The sequence below is a fragment of the Durio zibethinus genome, chromosome 10 (genome assembly GCF_047325235.1).
Source record: "Durio zibethinus cultivar Kanyao isolate XHJ-2024 chromosome 10, ASM4732523v1, whole genome shotgun sequence".
Taxonomy (NCBI): domain Eukaryota; kingdom Viridiplantae; phylum Streptophyta; class Magnoliopsida; order Malvales; family Malvaceae; genus Durio; species Durio zibethinus.
Window position 1 is genome coordinate 1,820,208 of NC_143171.1, and position 13,978 is coordinate 1,834,185.

The 13,978-nt window shown below is 31.8% G+C and overlaps 1 protein-coding gene, 1 long non-coding RNA gene, 4 other non-coding genes and 1 pseudogene across 7 annotated transcripts; 6 read left to right on the top strand and 1 right to left on the bottom strand.

Annotated features, from left to right (window-relative positions):
* The first annotated feature begins 3,430 nt into the window (after window positions 1–3,430).
* LOC111292318 (ethylene-responsive transcription factor ABR1-like) lies at window positions 3,431–4,900 on the top strand (annotated as a pseudogene). Its single transcript, XR_016345512.1, has 2 exons — window positions 3,431–3,903; window positions 4,099–4,900. The product of XR_016345512.1 is annotated as an ethylene-responsive transcription factor ABR1-like (transcript).
* A 2,601-nt stretch (window positions 4,901–7,501) lies between these two features.
* LOC149516326 (small nucleolar RNA SNORD14) lies at window positions 7,502–7,628 on the top strand. The gene has a single exon (XR_016346055.1). It is a non-coding gene; the product is annotated as a small nucleolar RNA SNORD14 (small nucleolar RNA).
* A 155-nt stretch (window positions 7,629–7,783) lies between these two features.
* Window positions 7,784–8,905, top strand: LOC149516327 (uncharacterized). The gene is made up of 2 exons (XR_016345513.1): window positions 7,784–7,922; window positions 8,696–8,905. It is a non-coding gene; the product is annotated as an uncharacterized LOC149516327 (long non-coding RNA).
* LOC149516328 (small nucleolar RNA SNORD14) lies at window positions 8,071–8,194 on the top strand. Its single transcript, XR_016345992.1, has one exon. It is a non-coding gene; the product is annotated as a small nucleolar RNA SNORD14 (small nucleolar RNA).
* LOC149516329 (small nucleolar RNA SNORD14) lies at window positions 8,392–8,515 on the top strand. Its single transcript, XR_016346039.1, has one exon. It is a non-coding gene; the product is annotated as a small nucleolar RNA SNORD14 (small nucleolar RNA).
* LOC149516330 (small nucleolar RNA SNORD14) lies at window positions 8,699–8,822 on the top strand. Its single transcript, XR_016346054.1, has one exon. It is a non-coding gene; the product is annotated as a small nucleolar RNA SNORD14 (small nucleolar RNA).
* Window positions 8,906–9,282: 377 nt separating the features above from the next.
* Window positions 9,283–11,609, bottom strand: LOC111292480 (exosome complex component RRP4 homolog). The gene is made up of 6 exons (XM_022884889.2): window positions 11,319–11,609; window positions 11,095–11,242; window positions 10,920–11,009; window positions 10,405–10,470; window positions 10,210–10,278; window positions 9,283–9,802 (listed from the first exon to the last, which is right to left on the bottom strand). The coding sequence occupies exons 1-6, from the start codon at window positions 11,471–11,473 to the stop codon at window positions 9,365–9,367; spliced, it is 966 nt and encodes a 321-aa protein (XP_022740624.2). The 5' UTR covers window positions 11,474–11,609; the 3' UTR covers window positions 9,283–9,364.
* Between the last annotated feature and the right edge of the window lie 2,369 nt (window positions 11,610–13,978).

Genomic DNA, 13,978 nt, shown 5'->3' on the forward strand with positions numbered 1-13,978 from the left:
AAATTATTTAATAATTTATATTTATTTTGTAAAAATCTAAAATGTTTTTAATTATGAATAAACATAATTATTATTCATAATCTAATTATATAATTATTAATATTAATATAAATTTAAATATATTGCCACAAAGCACAAGAATGGACATATATATGATTTTCTTTCTTTAATGGTTTAAGATTCTATGTAGAAACAAAGTGTACATAATAGTATAATTTAATAACCGAATAACCCACGTTGAGAATTTTTAATTTAATTTGCAAATTGCAAGTTGTAGGCATGTTCGATAGAAACAACTCTCGAACACTTTCTTCTTTGAGTTGTAATTCTTGTTTTATAAGTTGGACCGACTTCCAACATTCCTAGCCAGACATGTGATCAATGAACCTAGACACTACCAAAATAATTATTTTATTATTTAATTTTCGGTGCCGAGTTACCAACGCTCCAATTCACATTTATAATATCTTTGTTTGATGAATTTAAAAAAACTTTGACATTGAAAAATTAAATATTGAATAGATATTTTGTTGAAATTTTATTAAGTATTTTGACATAAATAAAAATTATAAGAAAATTAATTAGTTAAAAAGAATGAATATATGATTAATATAATGAAATAATTTTTATATGTGTTTTTTCTTTTCTTTGTTAGGTTTTATTAATTAATACTAGCTATTTATTATATAAAAAAAAGTTAATAGCTACTTCATCTATGGTTCTAATGAATTAAGATTAAATTTGTTAATCTTTTCTTTTTTTTTTCTTTTTGTTTTTCCGATTGAAAGTTTATTTATTTATTTTATTTTAATTTTATTTTAACAATCAATCCAACTAATCTTAGTGGTCAATGCAACTTGTCTGGAAATACGAAAAGGATGTAAAGCGACAATGCCACAACTTGATTAAAAATTGCTTTTTTGTTCAATCAAATGGATAGCACTCACATATTTATTGGCTATTTCTCTAGAACTCCCTAAGTGTTTGTTCTTTCACAGCGATCCCTCAAATTTTAATTAAGGAGAAAATAAATTATACGAACCGTCACCATATATAAATAATTACTATATCAAATTAAAAAAAGAAATAATTAGCCAAATCAATAAACCAACAATTGTTAAAAAATTTTAATAAAAAATCAGATAAAATTAATTCGTTTGAAATTTGAATTTAAGACCCTATATTGTCTAATAATATGCTAGCCAATTTTTTAAAAATTATTTCACGTGTGAACATATATTTTACATTAGTGGATAATTAAATGTTGGAAAGAGACATTTTCCGAGGGGTTTAATTGAACAAAACTCATGAGACGATGGGCTTAAAAGAAAAACAAGAAGAAACCAGAAACAGATGTACCAAACAAAAGTATATGTCGACAGTCTAAACCATAAATGCGAACAATGTGATCCCCACTCCACTGTTTCAGACAAATTGGGGTGGGGGCCCCACCCAATCTGTTCCAGTAACCGCGTCTTAAAGATTGCTTCCCTTGACTTGTGTCAACCTTTGACAATTTGATTTTGGCTAAGGGAACACCACCGCTGTGTGAACCAATCAGACAATGCCACGTAATATATCACCAATGGTTGACATTTTTATTGGAAGTGTAGTGAAGAAACTATACATTTTTGCACTCCCTTCTTACGTTGCCGATTATTTCAATATAAATTTTTAGGAATTTTGCACGTTGGGTTTACTAGAATTGAAGTGGATCATATTGATTGAATTTTGAATTAAGAACCAAGGATTCATGATTTTTTTTCTATAGCTTTAACTAAAGCTTTTTGCAAGTTGTGTTTACATTATTTTGACAACATGGAAGAAAACTAACTTCAACTTTTGATTAGAATTGAAGTATACAATGTGAATTAATTTCGTTTTCTTTTTCTTCTTAATAACATTTATGGGTGTTCAAAATTCATTTTTAGTAAATTAATAAATCAAATGGATTTAATTTGATTGATCGGTTGATTATTGAATTAATTTTGATTATTGAAAATAATTTTTAAAAAATTTTAATTTTTAATTAATTTGGTGAAAAATTAAATTAATTGAAATTTTAACCTAAATATAATAAAAACTTATATATAAAATTAAAAATATATGAAATTACTGATTTTATCTTAAGACATTAAAAATTTTAATTTAATACTTTGGTATTTAAATATTTTTATTGGGTGATTTTATTTAATTTATTTTGAATATAAGAAATTAAGAATTTAAAATATAATATAATTTATGTATTTTGTTATTAGATTAATCAAAAAAATTAACAAAATCAATTAAATTAATTTCGATTGATTAATTTTTAAAATTAAAAAATCTAATTCGGTTAATAAAAATAAAATAAATAAATCAATTAATCTGATTTTGAGTAATTCGATTCAAAATTAATTAAATCAATTGAATGAACACTCTTAATAACATCTATCTAATCATGATTGTGACTAGATAAATTAGTTTCTCATTAAGATTAAGATATTTTATCCTCAACTCTATTAATTTGTATTTTTTATTAATAATATTAATGAGTTACATATCCTTTAAACGAATAAGAAAAAACTGGTAAATAATAATTTGATGGAATTTTATGTTATTGCTTAATAATTCGCGGAAACTTTTGACTATTCGACTTTTAATTTTAATAGTCAAAATTTAAATTTCGACTACTACAAGTGCTAACAATAAATTTTATGATTTTTTAAACATCGGGGAAAATATAAAAAAGAAACAAGAAAAATTCAAACAAGGGTTTGTTTAAGATTTGAAATGTTTGTCTTTTTTAAAAATTTTTATTAGAAATAGAAAACGTTTGTCTTGTAATGTTTTTTTTTTTTTTTGGGTGAGGAATATAATGTTTGAAAAATTAAGAGTAAATTAAGAATTAAAAAAAAAACCTCACTAATAAAAAAAATTATGCAATTAAAAATCAATAATGAAAGATGAATTCGGCCAGAACCCAATAAGGCCCAATGAGCTTTGTAACTTCGATTCATGTCGGCTAAAGCAATACATTAATTAAGTTTAAAAAAAAAAAAAAGAACAACGCTCAAAACCGGCCAAGAGGCCCAAGACGGTTTCCCATGACCCGGTTCACACTAAAAAGGACAAATTATCTTGACTTTTGCAGTATTCACGTCTCAAGTCCAATGCAATCCTTTAAATCCCAATTTGACCACTTGCCATTTCACTCTTGTTCTTTCATTTTCTTTTTCAAACAAACAAAAATCTAAAATTTCTTTACAAATAATGTTAAAAATAGTTTCTTTCAAGTTTAACCGACTGTCCAAGTCCTATGGCGGCAAAGTGTCCGAATCCGACAAACTTTGCCATATTGCCTATATAACTGTCTGTTTTTGAGCTGGTCTAGAAAAAGAAAGAAACTTGGTTAAGTTTTGTAAGAGATTTTTATACGTAATTAGTTTTAGGTAATATTTCTTTTATGTGTGAGATAGTTAAAAAGGTCGCAGAGACTAGTCGTTGAGAATAGCAGGGGAGATGCCATCGACCAAGACAATCAATGGTTGTTGATGTATCAGCCGATGATGATGAGACAAGAAGGGTGTTCGTCGTCGATGCTATCTGAGGTTAGTAGGGAAAGGGAGATGTCAGTTATGGTTTCAGCTTTGATTCATGTCGTAGCTGGCGACGTCCCTGAGCAGGAGCTGCCAGGAAATGAGAACTTGGATGGTTTTGGTTCAAATACTATTGGTGATAACGATATTACTTCTTCACGGGGGTTTGGTGGGCAAAAGAGAGGAAGGGAAGAAGAGGAAGCTGGCCCTAGCGGTGGCGGTGGAGCTAGTGGAGGGATGGCGGTTGAGTCTGTTACTAAGCTTTATACGCAGCTTGGTAACTTCCCACATGGAGGAGGAGGCTCTTCTTCAGCTAATGTACGAGGTAAGCAACATAGTTGAAATTTCAAACTATTATTAATGTTGTTTTAATTAATTTTTTCATTCATTCAAATTATTTTTCCACTATTATTAATGTTTTTTTAATTAATATACTTGGGAAGTTATAGACTTTCACATATACTATTATTAATATTTCTTTTTTTGTTTTTCTTACAAAATTTCTATTATGTAAATGCAGTGACAGAGGCAAACACCCCAGCAGAATTGATCCCAACATATGAATATAAGATCAATGAGAACAACAGAGAAGAGCCAAGGAGGAGATACAGAGGCGTGAGACAGAGGCCATGGGGCAAGTGGGCAGCAGAGATAAGAGACCCCTTCAAAGCTGCTAGAGTTTGGTTAGGCACATTCGAGACAGCTGAGGCTGCAGCCAGAGCCTACGATGAAGCAGCTCTACGCTTCAGAGGCAACAAAGCCAAGCTCAACTTCCCTGAAAACGTCAAACTCGTATCACCTCCCCACATTAATCCAACAACAACAACAACCCACTTGCCCATTTCTGATTCTCCGAACACCCTTTTGTCCATCCCAACGTCAACTGAGCCAATCGTTCACTCTCAATCTCATTACTTGGTTCAAAACTCTCAAGATTCCGGGGGCTATTTTGACTATTCTCAGGTTTTTTCGGGTTCCAGCGGCAATTTTCCAACACAACAACAGTAGCAGCAGCAGAAAAAGTCCATGAATCCATACGACCAACTATTTTTGTCAACTTCTGTAGGTTCACATGCACAATCTTCTTCCTTGTCTTCTTTTTCACCTTCTTCATCTTCACCACCGACTTCATATCCTCGTGTTTTCCCGATTCAAACGTCGGGTCATCACCTCAACTTGGGTAGTAGTCAAGGTGGCGGTGTTGGAGATTCTTCGGTAAATGCTTGGTCATCAGATTCTAGTCATTACACATCAACCACAAGATAGTGTCCTTCTTTACTAATAATTTTTGGCTTTTTGGTCATTGCATGACCCTTTTGTTACCACTATTGTCATTACCTTTTTCTATTTTTGACGGATTCGATGTTTTCTTTTGTACTAATTATATTTTAGGAATTAGTGACTTTTTTTTCTTCGAATGAAATTACACATACGATATAAAAGTAAAAATTATGATTAAAATTAAATTTCATAAATCCTATTAAAATAATATTTTAATGAAATAAGCCAAATAAGTAAGTTAACTAACACCTCAATATATAACTCACAAATTGAACGTAAAATGATATTTTAATATAAAACTTCAAGATATTAAATCTCTTTTTTATTACTAAAACGATATCTAACGACTTATTTTTTTATTAAGATCTTGAAGTTTAGACTCAATGGGAGGGAATTCAACTCCATTATTGAAACCGACTTGGATTCTTACTTGTTGGGAGGGGCAATATTGAAAGGTTCAGAACTTATTTTTCTCAAGTGTCCCGTGCGTCTAATAAAACTTCAAATGGATGCTAGTGTTTAGTATGGAAGAGAAGTCAAACGCAATAATTTCTTACAACCATAGTCCTATATTTTCAAACCATATATATATATATATATATTTTTAACATAATAGGGTTAATGAAAGTTAAATATGGTTATATAAATTATTTCTGATTGCTCAAAATCAGGATTGTGTAATGTAGCCAGAAAGGACAGCCCAAATTGGAGATGATAAAAGGATTGGGATTGAACGGGAGGGGCCCTTTGGTTTTAGCAGTTTTTAATGAAATTGAAGAGACAGAGAACGGTACGAATCTAACAAAACCGTGTGAACTGAATTAAAAAAAAATGGTTAAAAAGCAGGAGGAAGCTTGACGGGAGAGGTTGTTCCTTGCGTCTCCGCAAAGAAGTTTTGTTGTGTCAGTGAAAGAGAGGTGAAGACGTACGTGTATCAGACGTGGATTTCCCATGTTACTTCGAGCTATCGCGTTTCCAAGATTGAAGTGATCTTAATCTTAAATTCAGCTTCCAAGAACAAACCATGGGCCCGGACAGAGTTATCTCTAATAACTTTGTTCTTTCTTTTCCTCTCCCTTTCTATGATTAAAGTGCTTTTTAGTTATATCTTCCATTCCTTTAACCTTATCTTGGCCTCCAGATAATATAAATACGTGTAGGTTGATGTTTGACAAAACCTTAGGACTATCACAAGGATCTCAATCTTAATACTTGACTCAATTAACAAGTATTGTTAATCTTTTACATAAAAATTTTAGATTTAAATTTAATTGATAATCTCTTATTAAAATTATCTCAAATATATAACTTTTAATCATTAATTTTATATTATTAGATACAATATATATTTTTTTGGCTTTAGAGACTTGACGATTGAACAAATATCTTTGGATTTTTTCTTATTAAAAATAAAATAGATTCCATAAAAAATAAATGTTAAGATAGTTTTCGATAGTATTTGTTTGTGTGGTATTATTTAATATCTAATAAATTTTTAATATTTTGTAATCTTATATTCAAATTGAGTTTTATCATTGGATTTCTTTATTTACTATCAATTAGTTTTAAGTTTGATGTTTTATATGATATCAAAATCAAAATTTTCTTTCTATTATCTTTTTTTAATTAGTCATGTTGAAGGCTTATTCCATATTTGCTTACGCGTGATAGAAATTTTTTAGTGTAGTATTATCTCACATTTAATAAATTTTTAGTATGTTGTAGTCTTATATTCAAATTGAGCCTCTTTACTTGTTGTTAATTGATTTTAAGTTATATGTTTTATAAGAAAATAAATTTTAAATTATAAAAAAATTTAATATGATATTTAAATTTTAAAAATATTTAATATAATATTTAAATTGTAAATTTTTTAATTAATATAATATTTTTAGAATTATTTATCGTCATGTGTGATACTTTAGAGTTAATTATGTTAATGATGGGTATCATATTAATTAATAGTTTCATATTTAGATAACACGTTAAAGAATTTTTAAGTTCAATCCTATGTTGTATATTTAATTATAATTTAAGTACCATTAATGATATTAATTATTTTTTGAAAAATTATTACTAAACTCAATATTAAAAATGTAAAGCAAGAAAAATGCATAATAAAGTAAAGAAAAAAGCATAAAAATGTTTTAAAATTAAGATAATTATTAAAATTATACGTTAATTGTGATTTTTGAAATCTACTTTACATATTTTAAATTCATATTTATACTTACATGAAAAAGTAAAAAATAAAAAAACCAATATTTCCAAGTTGAATTGAGCCCATTCAATTCAAGCATGGGTTCTCTCTTTCACACGAGCTTCTACTAAAGCCCATAAATCATGAATTAGTTTAAGCCCAAAAATATGGGGTGACCCGTGACCCGAAATTTACATCGATAACCCGACGAATCTTAGCCGTTCATATCTGTAAACCTGTAATAGAAACCCTAATTCATTAAAACGGCTAAAACCCTAAGCTCAATTCTCTTTATAAGCCCTTTTCCTCGTTCTTGTATTCTCATCGGTCTCCCTGAGCCTTCCATTGCTCAATTTCGTTTCTTTACTTCATTTTATTTGTTGGGTGTTTTTCGTTTTTAATAATTTTGTTTAGTTTGATAAAATAGTTGAAAAGAAGATTGGGTCGATGATGATAAATCCAAAGGCTTGTTTCTCAATGAACATTCGCAGTGGCCGCCTGAGAGCTTTCGCCTCTCGCCGGGCTTGAGAGCTTCTGCTGTTTCACTCCTTCCTTGGATGTCTGAGACCCTTCTTTCACTCTTTTTTATTTATATCTTAATTTGCAAAATGGCAACGCATTATCTCAATCTATTTTATGCTTGATCGACCCAAATCACTCTACCAATTTTTCATGTTCCTGAATATTCTGTCAGTCTCTGATTGCTTTAGCTTTTTCTACTTGAATTGGTTAAGTTGTAAAAATTCAATTATTTGTGGAATTAGCGGCTATAATTTATCTTTTTAAGGTGCTTTGGATTGAGATTTTGGGTGTTGTGAAATTTGTTTGCATTAAGTTGATTCTGGATGCATTACCTGACATGGGTAAGTTAAATTTTCAACAATGACCTTAATTTGGATTATCAAAGTGTCATGGTAATTTAAATTTGAAGTGTTTTAGTGTTAAGTGTGAGAAATGGTATGTGTAATTGTAACATATGAGGTTTGTTAAGTTTATGGAGACGGTAAATAAGGTCAATGATGACAACTTCAAAGGCTTGTTTCTCAAAACATTCGCAGTGGCCGCCTAAGAGCTTTCGCCTTCGCCAGGCTTGAGAGCTTGTGCTGCTTCAATCCTTCCTTGGATGTCTGAGACCTTTTTAAGACTCCTAAATCAGTGATTTTGTATTTTAGTGCTTAAAAAAGCTACTATTTTATTTAGTGTTTTCTTAGTTACTCCATTAATTGAATCCTTTTTGTCACTTATAAGCTATTGTAGTACTCTACTACTATCTTCACTTGATATTTGTTAACTCATTTTAATGATGTTTTGATAGTTCGGTACGGTAAATAAGGTCAATGATGACAACTTCAAAGGCTTGTTTCTCAAAACATTCGCAGTGGCCGCCTAAGAGCTTTCGCCTTCGCCAGGCTTGAGAGCTTGTGCTGCTTCAATCCTTCCTTGGATGTCTGAGACCTTTTTAAGACTCCTAGATCAGTGATTTTGTATTTTAGTGCTTAAAAAAGCTACTATTTTATTTAGTGTTTTCTTAGTTACTCCATTAATTGAATCCTTTTTGTCACTTATAAGCTATTGTAGTACTCTACTACTATCTTCACTTGATATTTGTTAACTCATTTTAATGATGTTTTGATAGTTCGGTTGATGATGACAAATCCAAAGGCTTGTTTCTCAAAACATTCGCAGTGGCCGCCTAAGAGCTTTCGCTATCGCCAGGATCGAGAGCTTTTGCTGCTTTAATCCTTCCTTGGATGTCTGAAACTTTGAACATAATTTTCGTTTTTGTTGATCACAAGCATTTTATATACGGTCTTTACTATTAAACAATGCTGATTCAATTTTGGTACTTGAATTCTATTTTCTTTGTTTAGCTATCTGTCCTAAAGCAGAAAGTGCAGCTTTAAAGAGCATTGGACTCTCCTTGGCTTGGACTTTTACGTTGGTGTCCATGCTATAAGCAAAACTTTGGTGTTTTCCAATTTATTTGTACGTGCAGTTTATGTAAACTAGGTGTTTTTGTCATGCCTCTAGATCAAGGCCTTAATTGTACCTTAATTCAAATTTGAAATGGTTGATTAGTACGTGTTTTAGCAATCCCTCTGAGATGTTGATTTAATCAGTTTGTTTAATCATACAAAAACTTAGCCTTAATGAATAGAGGAAAAACTAATTTACTTTCAAGGAATAGAGGAAAGTTATTTGTTTGAGTAAAATGCACCAGTATGAGGAAAAGCAATGATATTTATAACATTTAGTAATGTTTCGTGAAAGAGAGCTCACACTTGGTTTACAGATGAATCCCGGATTATCTTATCCTCTTTGTCATCAAGCTTCTATGTACAGCTTCCTTTTCTGCAACCAGAACATGAAATTCTGATCCAAGCATGTCATGTATATCAATATTTACAGCGCTGCTCAACTCAACTGTCTCCATGATCAAATCTGCATCTACATTGAAACCTAAAGTAGACAATACACGGACAGCATTTGCAATTCTGCATATGTTCTGCCTCATCTCTAGAGGGGTATAAGCTTGGTTTTTTTCTTCAGGAACTGTGGATTGTTCAGAACTACTAGGTTGATTCACTAACACACTGTCTCTGGCTTCAACATGTTCGCCAACCCATATGAATCCATTTCGTCCAAGTATCAAGTCAACGCCAAACTGTTCAAGGTAATGGAAATGCAGTTTGCTTTTCTTCACCAGGTAAGGATCAATTATGAGTAACTGGCCCTTCTCAAGCTGTATACACATCAATTCAGTCAGCAACAGCATTGTATGGACATGCAAAGAGAACTAAAGCAATAAAATTTAGGCAAGGTAACAAAATGCAAAGAATGTACCTTGTCAGTGTACATTGCAACATAAAGATTTTTCTTGCTGAGATATAACTTCCTATTCTAGGAAAGTTCTGACTTGGCAAAGTGTAGAGACAGAAAGAAATGACACAAACAGAGAACAGCTAAAGCATAATTCCCTCCTTTTTATTCTGATTAAGTAATTATTTTTTTCATCACCCATTAACACAAAACTTGGTATATAGTCTCATTCTTCTGTCCCATATTGCTTATGTTAGAGATAAACAGAGATTGTAAACAATAAGCTATGCCAAAGCAGAAGGAATAAACAAAAACTTTCTAACTAGATACCTTTCCATATTTCTGACTTCTTGCCTGCAGTTGTAAGCTGCCATCATGCTGGAAATTAGGAACCTCAGCCTGAGAAAAAAGAATGTTATTTCTAACACTGAAATGTTTATTATTTTCTTCTATTTCTTCTTATATAGCATGTTGATCTATGAATAGTATAAAACAATAAATAAATCAGTGCTCCACTGGACTTACACAGACAACATCATTCTCTTCAAAAATACTACGCATGTTGAGTTCATCCAAAGCAGTTCGCCGCCTCTGAAATCAATAGAGCGAAACTTAAAGTAGGAAAATTTGTAAGCAGCAAACGCAAAAACAGATAGACAACTCAGAGATTAGCGACTCTGCGGCATCAAAATGCAGCTGGCATACATTTCCCCCATTATAACCACGCTGAAACATACTCATTATAAATCCGCGAGTTAGTTTGAACTAATCAAAATAAACAAGCAATGATGAACTTATAACTGTTATTCAGTTCAAACCCTATGAACAACTTCCGACATGGTTTTACATCAATGAACATTCTGAAGCATCAAACCAACAATGGAAGCTCAACTAAAAGGTTTTGCTAGTCTAAGGATATAGAGGGACAGCTAAACCCCCAATTAATCATCCTACCTCAATGGAATTTCAGTATATATATGCTCAATAATTTTCTGCTGAACACAATCTAATGGTAATGCTACAAGGGATATACAAGTTACCTGAATACCATCAGGCATGTTCATCGAAGAAAGCATTAAAACTGCGTCTTGGCTGAAATTAATTTCCAATCTCCACCGCTTTTGAGCAACCTGAAAATCCAAAAAAACAAAATTACAAAAATAGTATAATCAATTAGGTTTGTTTCCAAAAAAAAAAGAAGTTTATAGGTCTTACCTCCACTACACGCCCCACTACAATATCCCCAACCTCTGGCTTGTACCTAGCGCGTAAGGCGCGTACATAGACCAGTTTGTTGACGCCCTCCACCACGCCACAGACAGTTGCCACCAATTCGCCGTTGAGGTCCATTGTTCCATGTCCCCTTCAAAAAATTTTTAAAATATCAAATACAACGAAAAAATCAATTAGTTAGTCGAATTTGGGGGGTTTAGGGGTACTTGAGAAAAGCGTCTTCGTAGTTGACAGGAATAGCATCGGCGACGGTAACAGAAGCGTCGGAATTGGCCTTAGACGAGAGAGAATGAAGCTTTTCGAATGCTCTTTGAAGTCTTACTCTTTGCGTTTGGTTTAACGGGAGCTGTAATCCTCTCATTTTTTTTCTCTGCTAATCAGCAAAAGCTCGTTGCCGGAGTCTTCAAGCTTCGCCTGTAAAACATAAAAACCCTGAACCCTAATGCCCCAATTATTCCCCAATTTCTGCCACTAATTGGGCTTTTCAATGGACAACTAATTGGGCTGGTTAAATTGATCGTATTATTATAATTTTTTCTGAATTTTTTTTAAAACAGAAACCTAAATTTTGTTGTTATTAGATTTTAATTTTTTTAAAATTTCAATTAAGCACGTTCTTTTATTATTTGCTTCCTGTGTTTTATATCCTTTAATTTTGATATATTATATATTTACTCATGCTTCATGAATAGATCTATCCATGAGTTATTCTGAATTGATCTTTCAAAAGATTCATCGTATTTAGAAACTTAAAATTTTAAAATATTTATTAAAATTAAATTTAAAAAATTTAATAAAATAAAATTTCGAGCCTGATTTCTAATTCTAAAACTCATGTTTAGAGTACAGCCCAAATCTAGCCTGGGTAGCCTGCCGTATACAGATCTATTTTCAAGTAAACACAATGGCATAACATTTTCCTTAACTTCGGATAAATAAATGATTTCTAGTTGACATTTCCGCTTTGTTTCATTTTCTAAGGATAATTCCAACAATTTTTCATAATCTTAGAAAGATGCAAAATAAACAAAGAGGGAAAATTGATGTGGGTTCATGAGGCTGGGGATTTCTGCAAAAAACTGGTTAATTCTTTTTGCATAAATTAGATGAACAATTTTGAAGTATTACAGATCAAAATAACTACCCTCCCCGATTCCGCAATTAGAGGCAATTTGAAAGACTTTTACTCTGAAAATTAAAGGTAAAACATACAGTTCCACTTCATATACTTGGCTCCCAACGACTTCCATTGAAGAGTTCTTTTATGACACATGAAAACACCAGCCGCAGCCAACAAAGAAACATCCATTTCCTTTTCTTATCCCCGCCTGCCATTTTACCAATGCTGTCTCGTCCATTTGTTTCTATACTTTCTATATCTTTCTATGTTTTCCTACACAATATATATTATCATACTAACTTGCATTGATCCGTAGGGTCTCTTCCAAACTCCGGTGCCTGTAACTCTCTCTATCTTGTGTGTGTCTTTGGCTAAGCATCACCACTGACGGTCCTGCCAGATTTTGACCTTAACAAACCAGAAAATGCAGATGCCGATCTTTCTGCTTCGTTTACTGTTGGCATCACCATTAATTTTGCATCATCAAACCAACATATTACTAATTATATGGCGTTGATTGATGCACTGAAACTTCGTTGAAATTTTCCACTTTTTGTATATATGTATCTTTTCATGTGTTAATTATTGTGTATAACATTTATGTCTTGTTGAAAAGATTGTGGCTAGTGGCTTTTGTTGGTTCTTTTTATGTAGATGGCCTCCATCATGTCTTGCTGTTGCTAGCCCTCCATTTCTAACCAGGAGCACATCAAACGCATAACAAACTCAAATTTCTAGGATTTTCTCAACACCATACACCTATATAACTTAATTAAATTGGATCATATCTCTTAATCATAGGCTTTTTTTTTTATTGTTACCCTTATTTGGAAGGAAAAAATGTGGGATTTAGGAAAGAAATAAGGGATGAGAGTCAAGCCAAAAGTTTCTTAATTTGACGCTCTTTTCCTCTCCTGTTCTTTTTAAAGTGATCTAAATAACCAGAATCACCCCTTCTCATTTCCCTGTCCTTTGTCTCTCCCTCCATTTCCTTCGGTTTCCCTCGAAGTCCCCAAACATAGGCTTAATTATTGTCAGTTTGGGGAAAAACTAGTCGGTCTAGGAAGCTATATTATGTTGAAAACAATCATCAAAACTTTGGCTTACTTCATCTAAACCGAAACCATTTAGAGTCAAGTGAGGAAAAAGGACTGCAAAGAGATTATTATACATATATACTTTTCTCAAATGAACTTTCATCATTAACCATTGAAGCAGCAGGGCTCATATTCTACATTTCATATCAATCAAATGCTATATTATTTTTCCTTGTCGCGTGGCAACAGTTAGAATATGATTAATAGTATATTTAAATTAAATTGATATTTTAAAGCATGAAAAATTTCCTACTTTCTGGCTGGAAAAGACCATATCGTAACAGTGCATTGAACTTTCCATGGCAGTGCAAGCAAGGTTTGTTTGTAACTAATTTTTCTTTATTGCAATAGGCATTTGTTGTGTACTGTGATCTCTAATCATAATTCTGACGAGTTCGGTTTACCTTTATTTCTCTAAATTTTATACAAGACAAGGGTTTTTTTTTTTTTTTTTTTTTTGTGAACTTTCGAGGGTTTAATTTCCAAATTGGTATCATGATCATCAATAAACCTGATCCAAAACTGATCATACAATTTTATGCAGCAGAATTTATGAAAACTTGGGCTGTCTTTTGTTATTTGCTGCTTGATATATATGTTTCATGCAGAAGGTTTCTGTCAATTTTGTCCCTTGTCCTGCTATTGCACC

What these genes read in the sequence shown, in the direction of transcription:
- LOC111292480 (XM_022884889.2), bottom strand. Translation starts at nt 11,473, where the DNA reads ATGAGAGGATTACAGCTCCCGTTAAACCAAACGCAAAGAGTAAGACTT. An exon ending in TAGTGGGGCGTGTAGTGGAG is followed by an intron (nt 11,010 to 11,094) that starts GTAAGACCTATA and finishes TTGGATTTTCAG; the next exon opens with GTTGCTCAAAAGCGGTGGAG. An exon ending in GAAGTCAGAAATATGGAAAG is followed by an intron (nt 9,803 to 10,209) that starts GTATCTAGTTAG and finishes ATGTGTATACAG; the next exon opens with CTTGAGAAGGGCCAGTTACT.